Source organism: Rhinolophus ferrumequinum, chromosome 24 (genome assembly GCF_004115265.2).
Source record: "Rhinolophus ferrumequinum isolate MPI-CBG mRhiFer1 chromosome 24, mRhiFer1_v1.p, whole genome shotgun sequence".
Taxonomy (NCBI): Eukaryota; Metazoa; Chordata; class Mammalia; order Chiroptera; family Rhinolophidae; genus Rhinolophus; species Rhinolophus ferrumequinum.
In genome coordinates, this window is record NC_046307.1 from 13308542 (window position 1) to 13327772 (window position 19231).

Consider the following 19231-nt stretch of genomic DNA (forward strand, 5'->3'; position numbering starts at 1 on the left):
TTTACTTACCTTCTCTGAGCTGTAGTAGAACAGCTCATGTTTTAAGACCACTTTCCCTAACTGTATTTGCACAAATGATGAAAGTTATGCAGAAGAAGTCCCAAGTTACACACACACACACACACACACACACACACACACACACAGAACACACCAAAGGCCAGAGTTTTCTTTCCAAGTTTATTGTATACACACACACTTCACAGGTTTTTTAAAAAAGTCTGTACACTTCACAAGACAATACAAATTAGCTACAATCTGCTAGCTACACATTAGGACATTAACATAGCCCATGACTTGTGCCCTAAAACAGGCAATTGTGTTATTTCAACTCTCCGAGAGAGATTTTTCCAGCTCATGTTGCATGGCCCAGGTGCCTCTTCTTCTGTAACTTCCACGTCTGGAACTGGGCCCACAAGCCCAAGCTCTATCTTGTTTACTTCTTTTCCAGGTTCAGCTCAATGAGGGTACTCTGAGACTTCACTTTTTCATCTTCATATCTGCTTCAATGGCACAGCGGCGCCCTCTGGTACCCCCATCCTAAATGACAGGCAGACAAAGAAAGGACGTATGAGTGAATTGTTTTAAAAAGTGAGAGAAGGTATGGGGATTTGGTTTTTTGGGAGAGGGGAATCAGCAGAAAAATCCAGGAAATGAGGGATATGTATCTGTCTTCCCATACAGTGGGCTAAAAATCACCTGGTAGTAGTTTGTGAGAGGATACGTAGTACACAGTACCTTGCTCCTGCCCACCACAGAGGTCACTGGAGTTCACCTGGGGTCCCACAAAATGACTATTAGTCATCCCACCCAGCCCCCAAATTATATGCAAAGGAACAGGAAGAGTAGAAGGAAGGTGGGAGAGTCAGAAAGGGCAGTGGATAGTGAGATTCTTGGCTAACATACCTGTCCAGCTGTCGGTCCCTATAAGAAAGGCCTTTCCTGCAGACTGACCCTGGCACTAGTTCCCTAGCACCTCCTGACAGTTGTTTTCCATGAGATCTGGACAATCAGAAGGCTTCTTTCCATCTGCTGCTCTCTCCCTGTAGCCCAGCTCCTTCCTCTTGGGCAACACTTTGCTGTCTTCAATAGATAAAAGGTCCTATTAACCAGCTTTGCAACAGCCAGCCAGTAGCTTGGGAATCCAGAGTCACTGTTGCAGGCCAGTAAGAACGGAGATTATACTGTTCTGTCTGTGGTACAGGCTGAGGCCTGTAGGCAAGAGGAACTAGTGAACATTTTTGCTGGGCCAGGCCATTTTTACATTTCTAACATGCAAGGACTCTAGAATTTTTAGAGCTTACAAACACAAGTTGCCTTTGAGGCAACAGGAAGGACAAAGATACCACCTTACATTTGTAGAACACTTTAATGATTTTTCAAGCCAGTTCCATACCAATTATCTCATTTTATCCTCACAACATCCCTGTGAGGTAGGCTGGACAGGTACCTCATTGTATTAGTTCCATCACAAAGATGAAGAAAGCAAGGCTCCATGAAATAATCCAGTCAGTTTAAGGTCATGTGGTTTTCTAGCCTGAAGCCCTTTCCATTTGATCATGCCTCAGTGCCCCATAATGAACAACACAGAGTCAGAGGGTCGTTCAATTCATGAAGGAAAGAATAAGTGTCTTTAGTTAGCTTTACTAAGCTTATCTCTAACTCCATCAGCCACTACTGTATGCAGTGCTCATTTTTATGGACATCTTTATCTTACATTTTACTGAGTGCTTGTGCATCAGGAATCAGTCTTGCAGCTTCATGTTAGGGGAAAAGAAAAAAACTATGTGCTGTATCTGCCAGTACGATGAACACTTTTTGAAAGCCAGCTAGCTGCTGCTGCTCTGAACAATTTTCTATTTGTAAGAAAAGAATTGGCAAAAGGTGGAGTCAAGAAACGAGGAGCAGGTACATCCTACGTCCTTATCAATACCTCATTTCAGCCCAGTGAACTCGTAAAAAGTCCCTACCCAGCCCACACACACACACATGCAGAAAGACAGGAATGCAGAAGAGATAGTTTCTTACTCAATGACCTGAATAAACAGAAGTTCATTGCCATAGTCTGCATGTTGGATTTCCCTCTGCCACCCACCCCCAGCAGGAGCTGAGAATCTCTGTGGCAACACCACCGCTTGCAGCCATTCAATACTTACAAAGAGAGAGAGAAGGAAGGCGGGAGAGCCCATGGGGACACTGTCCTGTCAGAGGACAAACAAACACTGATCAGGTTCCACGGAAACTCTCAGCCGCAAGCACCCCAAACCTCAGGACAGAGACACAAGCACCACACACACCAAGACAAAATTTTAAAACTCAAGAATAAGAGGAAAGAGATTCAAAAGCAATCTGGCCATTATGCCTCTAGAACGGGAACTGATGGTCCCCAACTGCTGCAAGCTAAGACGTTTCCCCCACCTTGAGAGCACTCTCCCAGAGAAATTAGTAATTCGCTCACTCAGCTCACAATTTCTCCCATGTGACTAGGCCTTCCAGTCACAGCAGGTTTCTTCTGTTTGTATGGGAGCAAACAACCACCATTCTAAGATCTATATGTACACCATTGGAATATAGAAGCCTGGCAGTAACGTAAGGTTCTTTGGATGCTTCAGACTTCTAGCACTGGCACACAGGCCTTTCTTGGGCTCCTCACCTTCTCTGAAGCATCCTGTTTGCGGGTAGAATCTCTCCCTCGAAGACTTTTAGCACTGATCCCAGACTCAGATGTTTGCATAATCAACTGTGTGGCCAGGAATTGCTGCAGGGAGAAGAAACACAGTTGGCCCTAGACCTGATCCAGTGGGGAAGAATTAAAGACACCTTAGGTTTTGTAAACAGGACTTCATATAGTATCCTTCTGCAATTAGCATTTCAAATACTTCTTGACTGATTAGAAGTTTAGCATACTAAGCTTTAATTCTTGTTGTATATGCTCAAGAATTGGAAAATGCCTAATAGCTCAACTTTTTTTCCCCCCTTTTTTGCTATAATATAGGATCAAAATCTCTATGCTCTGAGAAAGAGAATAAAACTAGATGAATCGGGGGTGGACGGTTAGCTCAGTTGGTTAGAACGTAGTGCTAATAACACCAAGGTTGCTGGTTCGATCCCCACATGGGCCACTGTGAGCTGCGCCCTCAAGAAAAAAAAACAACTAGATGAATCAAAGATCATCAAGTAATTTAAGTAACTTGGCAAACTCTGCAGAGATAGACCACATCCCTTCAAATTCAATATCCCAAAGGGTACCTGGTAATGCAACTACATAACAGAAGCAGGTTATCTGTGATGAAAACGGAGAGGATATTTGTTGATTGTCTAATATGTACATACTTAACGTAATCAAAAATATACACTCACCATTTTATAAGAATTTTATTTAAAAAACTTCAGGAAACTTGCCCAAGAAAGGTAGACTATTCTCACAACTCTTTTACCAAACAAACCAACATGAGAAAACTAACATAAATCCAGCAAGAACAAAATTTATGTTCCTAACTATTCCAAGTAAAAGCCATAGCACCCCTTCCTGACAGCAATATGAATCTTTCCCTCGAGTATTTTCATTTCATCCTTGCTAAAACACTAAAGGTCCTCAAAGTACCTGGATCTGCTCCAGGACATCTCGCTGCATCTCTACGGCCATGTGATAGACATCATGGTCTGAGCTATTATACATTACAGCATTCTGGAACATCAGCATAATGTCACGCTGAAATTCAGCTGTGCTGCGTATCAGTCCATTTTCAATGTTTTTCTTAATAGTTGACAAATCCATAGGCCTGAAAAAAAAAGGATTGGTAAATGGCAGCGGAGAAAGGAAGAGGACTCAACTGGATCCCTGAATATGTTATTACCATATATAGGCCTTCTAATATATCCCTTCAGTCCCAACTGCCAGGATTCAAATACCAACCCCTCACCCTGAAACATGCACTTAACCCAAAAATCAAAGTCAGTCTGTATAATAAGCACTGAGAACGGTAATAAAAGAGGTTAATTCTTTTAGACTATTATTGGTCATCCAGCCACTGAAATGGTCAGTTTAGTACTTGGTCACCTTCACTAAACTGATCTTCAAATCAAAAACATTTGCTTTAAACTTACTGTCTAAAGCAAAATCCACTAAGACTGGACAATTTACAATCCAGAGACGTCAGCATGCTGAATGGATTATGGCTTACCTCTGCACAATGCTGTGGTAGCCAGGTGCTATGTCATCTGTAACTGGCTGCAGGAAGACATTGGCATACCTGTCCAAAGAGAATAAGGTGCTATTACTGGCTTATCCTTCAAAAGCACAGGTGAGGGAACTTGACCTAAATAGCTAAAGGTTGTAAGAGCCACTGCCACCAGTCCAATATAAGCCTACTCAGACTTTTTTCTAGTTACCAACAATGAGGAGGAGCAGGAGAAAATGTTCCTACTAACTGGTAAAGCCCCCACTCACCTGTGATTAGCTGCAGCTCTCCATACAAGCATGATGGCTTTCTTCCAGATTTTCTGTGCCTGAATAGCCTCCTGGTCCTCACTACAGACAGAACTGAAATAAAAGAAATACGTAAGTATTTCTACCTGTTTGACTAGGCATAAGTCAAAAACAAAAAGAAAAAGCCCTAAATATTTCTTGTCAGCTACAGGCATATCTTGTTTTATTGAGCTTCACTTCACTGTGCTTCATAGATATTTCGTTTTTTACAAATTGAGGGCAAGACCCTCCTCCACCAGCAAAAAGATCATGACTCGCTTTATTGCAATACTCAGTTTATTGCAGTGGCCTGGAACTAAACCCGCAATATCTCCGAGGTATGCCTGCATTTGTTCCAAGCCAAGAAAGGGAAAATGAAAAAGTAAGATTTAAAAAAAAGATCCTCTCCTACTTCTCACCTTCACTGCCTTGACCTCAAAAAATTTCAGATACTCACAACTGTGAAGAAGCAGGGCTGCTGGGGATGGAGTCTGCCAGTGTGTGGGACTGCAGCGTAGCATTGTGTATGCTAAAGCCATCATCACTCTCGCTCACAGGGGGTTCATTATCCATCTCTGACAAATAGCCTTCTCCTTGATCTTCTTCCTTAGGCTCCTCTAGGCTGGCCGCTTCACTGACTCCATCTTCCTCCTCATCCTCACCTGGGGCATCCTTAGACACAGTGTGCTCCAGTTAACAAATGTAAGCAAAGCTATCCAGCAAAGCGTCATTATAACATGATCTGGCTCTTGGGTCAGATCAGTTCTAGAAAATGGCCTCACACTGCTTCCTGACTGAGCCCTCTATCACTTATACTACCATCTACTTACAGACACTGATCAATGAAGTAATTGAGAACCTGGACAAAGAAAAGACCAGGATCCTTTCAAAAGGAAGGGAAAAAAAAAGCTACTTAAGACTAAGCTAAGAGGCGTTCCTTCTTTCCCCTGCTCTTGAGAGGAACTCTGACCCTGAGTACAAAGTTATCAAAAATAGTTTTTATTTGGTGTCTTATCTGATGGAGCAAGCTCACATCGCATTGTTTTAAATCTGTTTGTTACTACTGCTTTAGTAATTCTAAAAAGAAAATTTTGGATGATTTTCTCTGGATAGTATAATTAATAACCTGATTTCTTATGTTTCCCTGGCTCTGATATCCCTATTCATTTCAAATCACTCTGAATGTATCAAAGCTTTTTTGTGCAGTATATGCAAAGAAAGGTCTGTGATGTTCACAAACTCTTTCAGACGGGAAGCACATGTTGCCATCGATTGTTCTCCCACTGTGCCTGACTATCCACTGCAGCTTTTCCCCATGCAACTCCTTAACCAGTCTCATCTCAGAGAATAAAGATGCCAATTTACTGAAATTCATTAAAAAGGTCGTGCTATAGGGAAATCTAGTCACACAGCAAGAGGAATAAAGAAAAGTCTGAAATACCTTTATCTGGCTTCCAAAAATAGTCCCTGATTCTTCTTTCAATGAGTCTGCAGAGGAGAGAAAGACTACCTGAAGATTTTTCCACCTTAGCCTTCCCCTTCCTATGGACATTAATTCCCTGCAGCTCTCCTTTCCATGCTGACCTATTCTACCTCTTCTACTTGCCCACAACCCACAATCCCTCAGCAGCCAAAGCAAATGATTTCAACTTAGTTACAGAATACAGATTTCCTGGCCTTACTATTTACCTGACATTTCAAATTTGTGCTGAGACTCTCCCTCCAAAGGATCTTCAATGGGATTTGAGCCTTGTGATGGAGACAGCATGCTTTCCGGGGATGCCTGAAGACCAAAAAGAACAAATAAATACCTTAAGTACTGGTAAATCACCACATCTTACACAATTTTATTCTTCAATGATAATAAGGCTATAGAAGAAATTCTACGTCCTACCCATGTAATATTCTAACATATACCGTAACAGAAAGGGGATATGTATATACCTATGCTAAGAATCGGGTCTTATATTAATTTTTGCTACAAAAGACGCATTAGAGCTGATCGTCCAGCTAGGTCTTATTTTCGGGGAAACACGGTACGTATAGCACTGATCACACCAATGGGCTTTAGATACATTAAACATGTTAGAACTCAGGAATGCAACAAACAAAACCAAAGGCCTAAACTGCCACTTCTTTCCTAAAGTATAACCCTCCATCCTCCCAGCCCTGATCTTAAATACCTCGGTCTTCACAGTTGTAAGTGGAGTCTCATCGCCTTTCCCACTGGAAACTTCTGCTTCAGCAATCTCTCCATTTACAGAACTTCTGGGTTCCTCGTCTAAGTCCTGACTCCTGAGTTCTGGTGGCTCCATACTTGTGCCTGGAACAACTCCAGCTACTATTTCAGCCCCTGAAATGCCTTGTTCTGGTTCTGTAGGTTCCATTTTGATCTCAACACTGGGTTCCCTGATGTCCACCAGTTCATGGATTCCTTTGTTTTCTGATTCCTCAAAGTCCAGCCTCTCTTGCTTGACCGTCAACTCTGGTGCAGGGAGAGCTACTGGCTTGTCCCGCTCCTGCTGAATAGGGTGTTCCCAGGGGCCAGGCAGAGACTGGGGATCATCATTCTCTTCACAGAAAGACAGTGCCGCTTCCACTGCTGCCACATCCAGCACTTCAGGATGATCATCTACCTGTCCCATAATACACACACTGCTGAAGTCACAGAAAGAAGCCAAGAAGCCCAAGTCCCTCAATTTTGTTAGTACCAAATGAGATGGCCTGAACCTGCAGCTTCGCTATGTAGTAGAAGCAACCAATGGACAGGCCCCTGTGCTATGCGAACCAGTAACAGGAATGGTTGGGGAGAGGACTAGTATGTCAGTACCAAAGGGTTTTGGGACTATAGAGAAGCAAGTTGGCAGAAGCAGGAGAACTGTTTATGTAATTGTTACTACGAGAAGCAAGGGGAGGCTGAGGAGAGAAGCCTATATAGGACCCATGAGAGATTCTTTTGGGCTGTGCTGAACACTTACCTTGTCCTCAATGATGGCAATGATGTCTCCAACAGTTTCAAAGTCCAGCTCTTCACCTGTGTAAGACACGGCAATATCCATCTTCTCAGCCAAATCTAAATCTTCCTTCCCATCTATGCTGGGAGGCTTTGATCCTCCAGAAGCCTCTGCCACTCCTGATCGGAAACATTCTTCTTTGATAGAATTGATGATCATGGAGATTTCACTGCTATCCATGGAAACAGTCACAGTATGTGGATCCCCCACAGCCTCCATGGGAACACAAGTGTCAGGCTGACTCACTGAATAACAGGAAGAAAAAATCATCTCAGAAGCTTACTTAGTACCATGTGACCACCTGGAGATTACACCAAGGCTGCAGATAGATGTCAAGTACTCATACACTAAAGCTCTGAAAAAGTTCTTACATCTACCTATGTTTTCTTCTCATTTTTATTTAGAAAGTAAGGTAGGAACACATGTTCAAGCCCACTTCTATGTGTACACTTAGCTATTTCCCCCAGCACGTAAATGCCCACCCACTTCTTCTCACATCTTGTTTTTTCCTAAGGCTAAAGATGGCAAATGTCCATGGAGAACAGAACAGAAGCGTCTGAATTGGAGCTGATGCTCCTGGTCACGTCTCTAACTGAAGCTCAAGATGAAATTTTGGACCTAGAGGCTGCTCAGGGCGTGGGTAAGGGACGCACCTGGAGCTACACTCTCAGGAGTGGAGACAGCCGGAGCAGAGGATGGTGCTGGCAGCGCAGGCATCATGACAATGGTAGCCTGGGACACAGACTCTACAGGGGGTGGCACAAGTTTAACTGGAGGTTCACTGGCAACAGTAGTGAAGGAAGCAAGAGGTGTGGTGAACTGTGTAGGACCAGCTTCTAAAAGCCGGGAAAGAGTGGGAGCACCTAACAGACAAAGGTACACAAAATGCGGTAAGAAGGAAGCACGTGAACAAGAAGCAATAGCCACTTTAAGACAACCAAGAAAATTTTTAGTCTCGAAGGATGAAAGCAACTCCTCTGTTGAGTAAGTTCATTATCTTTATCCTTACTTTCTCCAACCTTACTTAAGATCTTCTGCCAAGTTAGGAATGACCCAAAATACTGGAACACACAACGTATATGAAAAATGGGTGGCAATTTTTCCTCAGAAAATTAAACGTACAAAAAACTGGTATGAATAAATCTGTCACTTCTACTGGTTAAACGTGTCCACACAAATTCAATACGCCAACATTTAATGTTTGTTTGGTATTTTGTCAAGTTTATTTTTTGGCTTTACATTTTATACTTAATTCTCACTACAGCCTTATAAAGTATATATATTGCAATTAATAAAAGAGGAAACTGAGGCTCAAAAGTTACCTATCCACGGTCACAAAAACAGTGTGTGGTGGGCCTGAGATGCAACTCCAGTTCTCCTGCTCCACACCTTAACCCCCATTCCATAACACCCCTTCCATGATTTTGCAAACCCCAGAAAAGCAGCCTCACTCTTCACTATGCCTCTCATCAATATCTATGCTGGGTCATCCAGGGCTATCAATATTTCAAAGGTGGAATGGATTTAAAACCTGGGACACAATGTGGTTTAACATTAATGTAGCTCCAGGGTTGGGCTTTAAATGCAGGATTGACAGTTGCTTAGTAACAAAGGCTAGAAACCACAAGGGCCATCCATGCCAAGCTCAGTATCTCTGAAGTAAAGTAAAGTAGATAATGGAAAAGTGGTGACTTACCTGAGGCAGCAGGGGAGGCTGCAACAGTGCTGGGGGTTTGCTGCATCTCCCCACCATGTATCATGGGAAGGACCCCGCCTACCTCCAGGAGGACACCTGTACTGTTCAGGTGGCCAGAAGCCATTTCACTCTCATTTACCTACCAGGGAAGAATAGAGGTGAAGGCTACACTCAAGCTTTCCTTTACTACCACTTCCCAAAAAAAGCTCCAGCAGTTGACCAAACTTCACAAAACTAAAGTTAATATCCAAAGAGAGTAATTTTAGACCCAAGGGAAACTAATTTTCAAAACTTTTTAACAGGAGTTCTCTGGAGAAGAGAACCAAAACAACAATGGTTTCAGATACCTCAGGACCCAAGGATACTATCAACTTACTGTGTTGGGTTTTGTTTTTTTTGGTTTTTTTTTTTCCTTAATTAATGTTTAATTAGGAAATCTATTCCTGTTTTGAACTTTTTTTCCATGTCATATTTTAGGTCCCAGGCACTCCCTTCCAAAGTACTAAATCACCACAGCTCTCAAACACCCACAGAAGTCTCCATACCAGTCTGGGGCTAGTAGGCAGGAGGCTGCCCTTCTTCAAGAGCTCTGACAGCAGAGGGGAGGGGGGTGGAGTTGCTTTCTGTCCAAGCATCTTTTTCTGGGGTGAATCATCTGTTACTGGGGTCATGGGGGCTTCTAAGGGTGCAGAGCCTGGAGGAAGGGTGTCAGGAATCCCAGGAAACGAGGTGACTGGGGTACTCGGCAAAGTCCCAGGGGTTACCTAAGAGACAACAGAGAACCTTTATCTGACTTCTCAAACTCTGGAAGGTTCCCTACGAATCTGGATGGATTAGTGTGTCTAACTATTACTTTATTAGTCCTGAGAGGAATTGCCCAGAAACCCTCTACCCCTCCTGCTCTCAGCCACACCTTTCTTCCCCACAATTGTTTCTCTTACACTCTAACCCACAATGATCCAACCATTCTGCCCCACCTTCCGTTTACAATCTCCTTACCCACTACCAATATTATATTTACAAGGTCACAGTCCCTTATTTTAGCAGGAATTTCATAAGACTAGCACACTTAACACAATTCCTTGACATAGTCTTTTACCTATCTCTCAAAAGGTCAAAAGCTCTATGTTTTCAGGTCCATCCTTATCTTAGAGCACAAAACAAGGTAAATTAAGTCTTTAGCATTCAGACCAAGAGAGGAAGTTGCCTCTAGGCCAAAAGTGGTTTCCTGATCACTCAGCTCTCTGCTGGCTTATTGCCCTTTGCTGATTAATTCCTGCAGATGGAAATATACTCACCCAGAAGTAGCCTCTTCCATAGTGGTTGCAGTCAAATCCCAAGTGGGATAATCACTTCCTGGGGAGGCCGAATCTATAGGAGAGCGGACCATCACAGTAGGTAACCTCCGAGGAGGTGTTTTTACTGCTTGACGAGCTAGAACATGTAAGAGAACAATTTCTAAGTCTTCAAGATTAAATAAATGAAACCAGACACTCCTTGACTATTATATAATAAAGGACAAATAGGGATGTTGCATTACTGAAACAGCATCATGAGTTGGACTAGAAAGCTTTAAACACTTCTACCAGTAAGATAGGAAAAGTCACCTAAGACAAATTCTCACCCTAAGCAAACCCATTTAACTATTCAACTACCCCAAATGTCCTTAGAGTAGGAAAGTGGCTTAAACACCTCTCAATATCCTCTTCAGCAACTTATTACGATTCTGCTTTTAACAAGAGGGAAAGACCTCATTAGCTCACAGCATATATTCCTAGTTACAAAAGCTTAAGTCCCTCCCCTTATCTAGTGACTGAGCTAGTGTAACTTTTGACACACCTTTGACTTCTAAAATCTTAATTATGTTCACTGTCTTATCAACCCTTTATGTCCTAAAAGATCTAGTGAGATCTGAGCAGAGCTCATTTTCTAAGTTTCTTCCTGGACATAAAAGGATGTTTTCATTCTGGTAAGAGATGATGAAAGAGAAAAGTGTGCAAATAAATTGGAATTAGTAAATTCTCTGTTACAAAATATTTTCAACTGTCATTAGCCTGTAGTACTGTAGAGTCAGTTGCTAAACAGTCACTAGGTTCAGCTTACCTTGATATGCAGCATCTGTAGCCTTCCTCTTTACTTCAGCTTCTTCTTCTTCCAATTTCTTTTTCCTAAAGGGGGAATTAAGGGTTAGATCCTAGCCAGCTCTAGCTCCTCCACAGTTCTCAATGCCCTCAAAAGGAAATTTTTTGCCAGGCTAGCACTTTCTGGAGGAAAGATCTAAAAAAGAAATCCTTATCAGCAAAATGGAATTTCGAGTGTACTGCTAACTACCAGTTCTTCACCCACACAAACTAGAGCCACTTGTAAGTTAGAACAAAGTCATGTTCTCACATTGAAATGTCCACCACATTATATTCTAGGAATATTGCCCCCTCCCAGCTACCAGGCCACTCTTGCAGTTTTCCCCTTCCAGAATCTGTCAAGTCTAAAGGAATGACAGATGGAGGAAGTAAGCCAGATAACTCAAGGAGAGAAGGGGGTAAAAAGAGAGAAAGGTGTATAGACAGAAGAACAATATAATATAACCCACATCGCAATGTCATTGCAAAGCTCATCCAGTCTGCTGTCCATGTGCCCAGCTTGAATTAGTTCTGCATCTCTTTTCAGCCGTCTGTAGGAAGAAAAAATAGTAGGTAGACTGGGTTTTTTAATCTGCTATTTAAAAAATTCTGAGCAGTATTAGAAGTCAGCCTCCTTTGTCTCTCCCAACCAATTGGCATCTCTCTGATAAGTACCTATATTTTTCTTGGGTTTCCTTTATCACTTTCTTTAGTTCCTCAACTCGTTCAGCAGTCAGTTTCCGAACAATGACATCTTCAACAGTTTCTACCACTTCTCCCTTTTCACCCCGTTTCCGTCTGTGGAAAATTAAAATAAACACATACATACTTGAGTAAGAAAACATGTTTCCACTCCCACGTGCTTTCTTTGAGCTTTCTCTACCACCTAACTACAGGTAACTTCTCTTATAATTTTTTTTTTTTTTGCATAAACCCTGTTGTTTATTGTGTACAAGTATATACCACAGTATGGCCTCCCCCCAGCACAACCAGAAATCAACATAAAGAAACAAACATACAGTGAAAAACTTTTGTATTTAGAATTAGCCAATTGGACTCCGTGTAGGTGATCCCAATGTTGTTGGCAACATCCAACGCATCATAGTCAGGAGCTAGGGGAACATATGCCTTCTCTCCATCAGGCCTGATCCGGGTGTTGACCTTGGCCACGTCAATGTCATAAAGCTTCTTCACAGCCTCTTGGAACTGGTGCTTGTTGGCCTTGCCATCCACAATGAACACAGTGTATTGCTGTCTTCTATCTTCTTCATGGCTGACTCGGTAGTTAGGGGGAATGTGATGATGGCACCGTGGTCAAGCTTGTTTCTCCTGGGGGCGCTCTTCCGAGGATATTTAGGCTGCCTTTGGGGCCGCAGTGTCTCGGGCCTTCGGAAGGTGGATGACATCTGGATCTTTTTTTGTGGCTGTGGATGCCTTTTAGGACTGCTTTCTTTGCCTTCAAAGCCTTTGCTTTGGCTTTGGCTTTGAGAGGGGCAGGGGCTTCCTTCTTCGCTTTTGGAGCCATCTTCATGAAAAGGTCTCATACTTTTATCACCCAGTAATATGAATTGATAGAAAACTAGACTTCCTCAGTAAACACTCTCCACTAAAAAGACTTAAATACCCGGCTTTGTACTCACTTTGGGGTCTCAGTGGTCTCTAGAAGTTCGGAGTACTGGGAAGCACAATGCTATGTGGAAAAGAGTGAAAATAGGATGAGCAAACCTGGAAAGGAATGACCTTTCAAAGTTTCCACATACTAGAAAGGTTCAGAGAGGGGAGCTATATGTAACACGAGTGCTTTCTAGAAGAGCAAATTATTTTACAATGAAATCAGAATAATGGCAAATATTTACAGCTAATATCTACAGAGTAATTACCACATGGCAAGGCACTGTGCTAAATACTTTACAAGTATTACCTCAAGTGAATCTCTAAAACAATCGGGAAGCAACTTTATCTCTACTTTACAAATGAGAAAACTGAGGATCATGGTCCAAAGTTTTTAAATGGAGTCATCATACAACCTAGATCTGTCTAAATCCCAAGCTTGAGCTGTTAACTGTTACGCTACATTGACAACAATAGTTTGTAATACAAGCATATATTGATTGATGGATTGGCAAACAGGGGAAAAGGAAAAGTATTCTTAAGTTTTCCTCTTCACGGTATTAAAAAAAGCCTTGTGATTAAAGGGCAAGGCCTGGAAGAGAACCCACTTCACATCTCAAAGAGCACTTGCTTGGGAACTTACTTTTTGAGAGAACCAGTCTGGAGGGCGGCCAGGTTCTGCAAAGGGTTTGATTGCTCTGCTAACTGATACCCTACAAAATGAGAAAAGCCTTATGACACACCAAACAGGAAAAAATAAAGAGGAAAAGTACCAAGAGTTCAAGGTTTGGAGTGAAAACCTACCACTGAGAAGTATACTGGAATATGTGACTATGGAAAATGACACAAGGACTTGAAAATTTAGAGGGAAAGAGTCATCACTAAAGTTTTCCTAAGTGATATATTTCCTGGGTAAAGCGAAGGTATTAGAACCTAATAAACTATCATTTCTGTTCATTTGGGAAAATATTTTTATATTGATTTTGTTTTTTTTAGAAAAGATATGCCTTTTGAAAAGCAATTTGTGATATACTACAGATCCAAAAAAGTACTTTTGATCCACTAATACAGCTCCTAGGAATGTAATGTAGGAAATAATTTAACGAAAGAAGCAAGCACCAAGAAGAATGCACCATGTAGACTCGATCAGATTGATGAAGTTAGGTTTTTTCCTAAATGGCTGCAAGAGGTTGTTTAACTTAAGGCACTTCAACTCTATGAAAGAGTCCATAAAAATAACTGTGAAATATATATGATGACATGGGACATGTTTATAACATAATATTAACTAATAAAAGGTGACATAATTTTCTGCTATGATGCATCATGCAACCTTTTTAGAAGTTGTAGGTATAAAGACTAAGAAACAGGCAAAAATGAAAATAGTTCCACTGGAATGGGATCAATGAAGAGTGGACAAAGGCTTCAACTGTATCTGTTTAAGAAAATCTGAAGGAAACATGACAAAATATTAAGATTTATATTCAGGTTATATCCAGGTACCGGGTACATGGCAATCTATGTTATTCTCCATACTTCTCAATGTGGTTGAAATATTTCTTAACTTTAAAAAGTTTTAAAATTTTCTGTTGGGATAATGGTATCACAGAGCTCCTTTCCTTTACAAAAAAGTTTACTTAACATTGTTATATGGGTAGCTATAAGCAAAAAATAAAGTTTGATCCATAATTTACATCTTATACCAAGAAAAGCCCCAAAGGGATCACAGATTTAAATGTTTAAAAAAATTTAACCATGAAAGTACTAGAAGAAATCATAGAAAAATTATTTTATAATCTCAGACCAGGTAAGAACTTTCTATTTATGACACAAAATCCAGGGGCTATAAAAGAAAATTATTAATAAACTACACTTTAAAAGTCTTAGTGTAAAAATATAAGCCATAGCCAAATGGCACATTAGTTTCAAAAGAATGCATCAGGGGCCGGCCCGGTGGCTCAGGCGGTTAGAGCTCCATGCTCCTAACTCCAAAGGCTGCCGGTTTGATTCCTACATGGGCCAGTGGGCTCTCAACCACAAGGCTGCCAGTTTAATTCCTCGAGTCCCTCAAGGGATGGTGGGCTCTGCCCCCTGCAACTAAGATTGAACATGGCACCTTGAGCTGAGCTGCCTCCCGGATGGCCCAGTTGGTTGGAGCGTGTCCTCTCAACCACAAGGTTGCCGGTTCAACTCCCGCAAGGGATGGTAGGCTGCGCCCCCTGCAACTAACAGCAGCAACTGGACCTGGAGCTGAACTGCACCCTCCACAACTAAGATTGAAAGAACAATAACTTGACTTGGAAAAAAGTCCTGGAAGTATACACTGTTCCCCAATAAAGTCCTGTTCCCCTTCCCCAATAAAATCTTTAAAAGGAAAAAAGAATGCATCAGACGGTTCAAATGGCTAATTTCCCCAACATATAAAGAGCCCCGCCAAATTAAAGAAGACTAATACAACACATGGAAAAATGGGGAAAAAATCAGTTTACAGAAAAGAAGATATAAGTGGCTCTTTAACACAAGAAGGTAGTTAACCTCATTCATCATAGGATAAATGCAAATGAAAAATATGAGAAATATTTCTCACCTTTTATAACATTGCCAAAGATTAGTATTGCCAAAGATAAAAAACACCTAACACATTCTATGAACCAGGGCACAAAAAACAGATACTCTGATATGTCACCAACAAGAGTATAAATTCAAACAATCTGAATATTTATCAAATTTTATAAACTCATGTATTCTTTGATGCAATAATTCTTTCAGTTTATCTTTATATCCATAAAATACCATGCATGTTAAAAAAAAAAAGGAATGATAGATTTTCATATAGAGATATAAAACAACCTATAAAACATAGTACTAATTTAGAGAGAGGAGAAAAGCAGCAGCAAGGTAAAAAACAGTACATAACCATTTGTGTTTAAAAAGGAGGGGGAGAAAGAAAATGTATGCACATATTTGCTCATATATACAAAAGTAATGCTGGAGAAACACAAGAAACTGCTAACACTGGGAGAGAGGGGGGTACAGCAATGGGAGGAAGACAACGGTAGGGGTGAAGTTTGAACCGTAGGACTTAGTACTTCCGCAAAAAAGAAAGACAAGTGAAAAATCAAAGGGTTTTATGACGAGGGTCCGAAGAAAAAGGGACAAAGACAAAAATACATTGTACTTCAAACCAACTTAACCTGGTTGGTTTGTTTAAAAGAGTTCAGTTTATAATGGGGGGGTGCCCAAAAAACGTATACACATGACTTGTATTCATCTTTTATCAGTATATATTGAATATTACAATTTTAACAAATTTCTTTCTTTCCTAAAATGTGTATACATTTTTTTTAATATCCTCTGTATTTGAGTTGATATATTTAAGTACAATCTGAGATTTATCAAATTAGTGTGATTCATTTTTTCTTGGGGTTTACCATTTATTTTGACTCAAGAACAGCTGCTATCTAGAATATCCTGGTTTCATCTTTGAAAAGTTATTTCGTACATATGTAAAGTCGCAGAAATGCTAACTGTGACCAGTAATGGTGATTTGGAAACTCATCTGAATGGTTAAAGAAGTAGAGATACACCATATAAAAGCAATGTGTACATTAAGTAATTATAAGGCTTAAAACAATTAAAAAGTGTCCTTAGATCCTTAGAAGAGGGGTGGGGGGGAGAGAAAAATGTTAAAAATGAAAAAGAATATATGTCCTGATAGCAAAAAAGATTGGAAACTTACTATCTGGTACTTAAAAAGAAATATCTGGTACTTAAAAAGAAATATTGGGGGGCAGCCGGTTAGCTCAGCTGGGTAGAGCGCGATCCTCGTAACACCAGGGTTGCTAGTTCGATCCCCGCATGGGCCACTGTGAGCTGCACCCTCCACAACTAGATTGAAACGACTACTTGACTTGGAAGTGATGGGTCCTGGAAAACCACACTTAAATAAATAAAAGTTAAAAAAAATAAATATTGGAGTGTCAAGACAATTCAATAGGCAAAGAATAGTCTTTTCAACAAATACTGGGTACTGGGACAGTGGATATCTACACGCAAAAGAGACCCCTGCTTTGGAATATACACAAAATTACCTCAAAATGGATCAAAGATCTAAATGTGTAGAGCTCAAACTATAAAGCTCTTAGAAAACATAAAAATAAATTGTTTCTTAGCTATGACACCAAAGCACAAGCAAAAAGAAAAAATTGGACAAGTCAAAATTAAAAACTTCTGTGCTCTCAACGATACCAATCAAGAATGTGAAAAGACACACAAAACAGGAGAAATATTTTCAAATTATCTGACAAGGGATGTATGTCAGATAATATATAAAGAATTCTGAAAACTAAGTAATAAAAATAAGTAATCCAAAGGATCTGAGCAGACCTTTCTCCAAAGTAGATACACAAATGACTAAAAAATACATGAAAAGATGCTCAACAACATTAGTCGTGAGGAAAATGCACATCAAAACCACAATGATATATTTCATATCCACTAGTATGGCTATAATCAAAAAGACAATCATGTTGTTTAACATACAGAGAAATTGGGCCCTCATTCATTGCTGGTGGGATTGTAAAATTGTGGGGCCACTTTTTGCAGTTCCTCAAAAAGTTAAACACAGACTTACCATATGACCCAGCAATTCCACTCTTTTAATTCAGAGACTAGAAAACATGTCAGCACAAAACCTCATACATAAATGTTCATAGCAGGATTAATTATAATAGTCAACAAAGTGGAAACAACCCAAATGTTCATCAACTGATGAATGGATAAACAAAACGCAGCACACCCATACAGTTATGTACTTATCAAGATTTCATTTATATAAAATGTCCAGAATAGGCAATCTAGAAAGAGAAAGTAGATGAGTGATTAAGCAAGGTGGAGAGGAGATTGTAGAGTGACTGATGGTTGCACAACTCTGTGAATATACTAAATTCTGCGAATCTACTGGGCTAATTTTATAGTCTGTGAATTATATCTCAATAAAGCTGTTAAAAGTAGTAGTGCCTAAAGGTAGTATGATTAACCATAAGCTTCCACTATTATAAAAAAACCCCAACAGTTTCAAAGACCCAAGAAATCAGGCATCCTAGATACATTACCAATTTTGATCTCCACTCCTCATGACAGAAGACGCTAAACACAGCTTCTCTCGGATGGACCATGGTTCTGTGGGGCCAGTACTCAGCAGCTTGTGTTCTGAAAGGAGAGAGGGCTTAAAGGCAACCACTGAGACACTAGTTCTAAGCCCCAAAGGGAGACCTAAACACCTAATACAAAACATCCCAATTCGTACGGACAAAGTGAGCTACTATCATCAAATCTTGATTTTTCACCTCAGATGTCAGATTTAAAATAAAGCTGTACTTCCCAATGGTCCAGTTTTAAGAATACGCACATACTTTATCCCCATTTGAACGCAAGGGTTTTTTCCCCATGATTCCCAGCGGCCACTGCCCTACTGCCCCGCCTCCTTCTTAGCATAAACTTGTTTACTTGTTTCAGCAATTCACCACCCCCCACCCCCACTTTAGTCGTCGGGCCTAAAAGACATTTTCAATCCATGAAACCGAGGAAAATGGCTGAGATGCAAGAAACGCAATTTCCCCAGTGGCAGAAAGGGCTCTTGGTTAAAATATCCCATTTCTGTGGGAGACAGGGTACAGGCCTCACAAACGTTGGTCAGAATATGAATGGCTCTCGGATATGTGGGCCGCTCCGTACGGCTCACAACACGTCTTCGTCTGCACGCCCGAGTCTTCCAGAGCACCTTTGTCGCTCACCCCATACCGCTCCCAAACATACAAGGATTCGCTGAGCTGCTTCTCTCAAATCTCCGCGGCCTCCCTGAGAAACAAAACCCTACAGTTCCGGACGCCCCCAAACATTGGCCTTCACAACGCCGACGAGCGCAGGTCGCTGAAGACCATGGGCTCTCTGGCAAATCATTTCTCCTACTCCCTAAGCGTGTGACAGAAATCTAATGCCTGGCCTCGGCTCTACAAAGGCCTTCCACGCAAAAGCAGCGCAGATACTTACTGCCCGTTCCTGCCGCCATCTTGGCCTCGAAGTCTCCAACCCTCGAGGAAAGACGGCCTGGTAAGGCGGAAACCCGGAGGACTCTGGGCAATAGAGTCCGGGCGTTTGCTTGCGCTGCTTCCTGGGAAATGTAGTCCCCACCCTCCACCCCAAGTAAAACAAGCCCCGTAAACCAATTCTCTTTTGCGCTCCTGGGAAGGAATGTGCTAAAGAAGGACAGAGGATGGCGGCTGAAGCCTCAGGACTTCCTTTAGGGTTTTTAGCAAAGAAA

General features: G+C 41.2%; 1 protein-coding gene and 1 pseudogene across 3 annotated transcripts; both read right to left on the minus strand.

Moving 5' to 3' along the window:
• Window positions 1-166: 166 nt before the first annotated feature.
• Window positions 167-19109, minus strand: LOC117016724 (bromodomain-containing protein 8). Of its 3 annotated transcripts, XM_033096324.1 has the most exons (22): window positions 18961-19109; window positions 18024-18120; window positions 13553-13622; window positions 12939-12988; window positions 11974-12096; window positions 11769-11849; window positions 11282-11346; window positions 10476-10612; window positions 9724-9942; window positions 9179-9317; window positions 8136-8345; window positions 7447-7727; window positions 6652-7104; window positions 6158-6251; window positions 5910-5956; window positions 4926-5140; window positions 4451-4543; window positions 4185-4253; window positions 3605-3782; window positions 2654-2758; window positions 2157-2201; window positions 167-540 (listed from the first exon to the last, which is right to left on the minus strand). In XM_033096324.1, exons 1-22 carry the CDS (start codon window positions 18977-18979, stop codon window positions 481-483), a joined length of 2850 nt encoding a protein of 949 aa, XP_032952215.1. In that variant the 5' UTR covers window positions 18980-19109; the 3' UTR covers window positions 167-480. The 3 variants fall into 3 exon arrangements, with proteins under 3 accessions (XP_032952215.1, XP_032952216.1, XP_032952217.1); XM_033096325.1 differs by lacking the exon at window positions 9724-9942 and having other exon boundaries at window positions 9179-9318; window positions 10477-10612; XM_033096326.1 differs by lacking the exons at window positions 2157-2201; window positions 8136-8345.
• LOC117016726 (60S ribosomal protein L23a-like) lies at window positions 12107-12931 on the minus strand (annotated as a pseudogene).
• Window positions 19110-19231: the final 122 nt, after the last annotated feature.

What these genes read in the sequence shown, in the direction of transcription:
- LOC117016724 (XM_033096324.1), bottom strand. An exon ending in AGCCTCCCCTGCTGCCTCAG is followed by an intron (nt 8,346 to 9,178) that starts GTAAGTCACCAC and finishes TTTGTCTGTTAG; the next exon opens with GTGCTCCCACTCTTTCCCGG. An exon ending in TTTTTGGAAGCCAGATAAAG is followed by an intron (nt 5,141 to 5,909) that starts GTATTTCAGACT and finishes ACTGTGTCTAAG; the next exon opens with GATGCCCCAGGTGAGGATGA.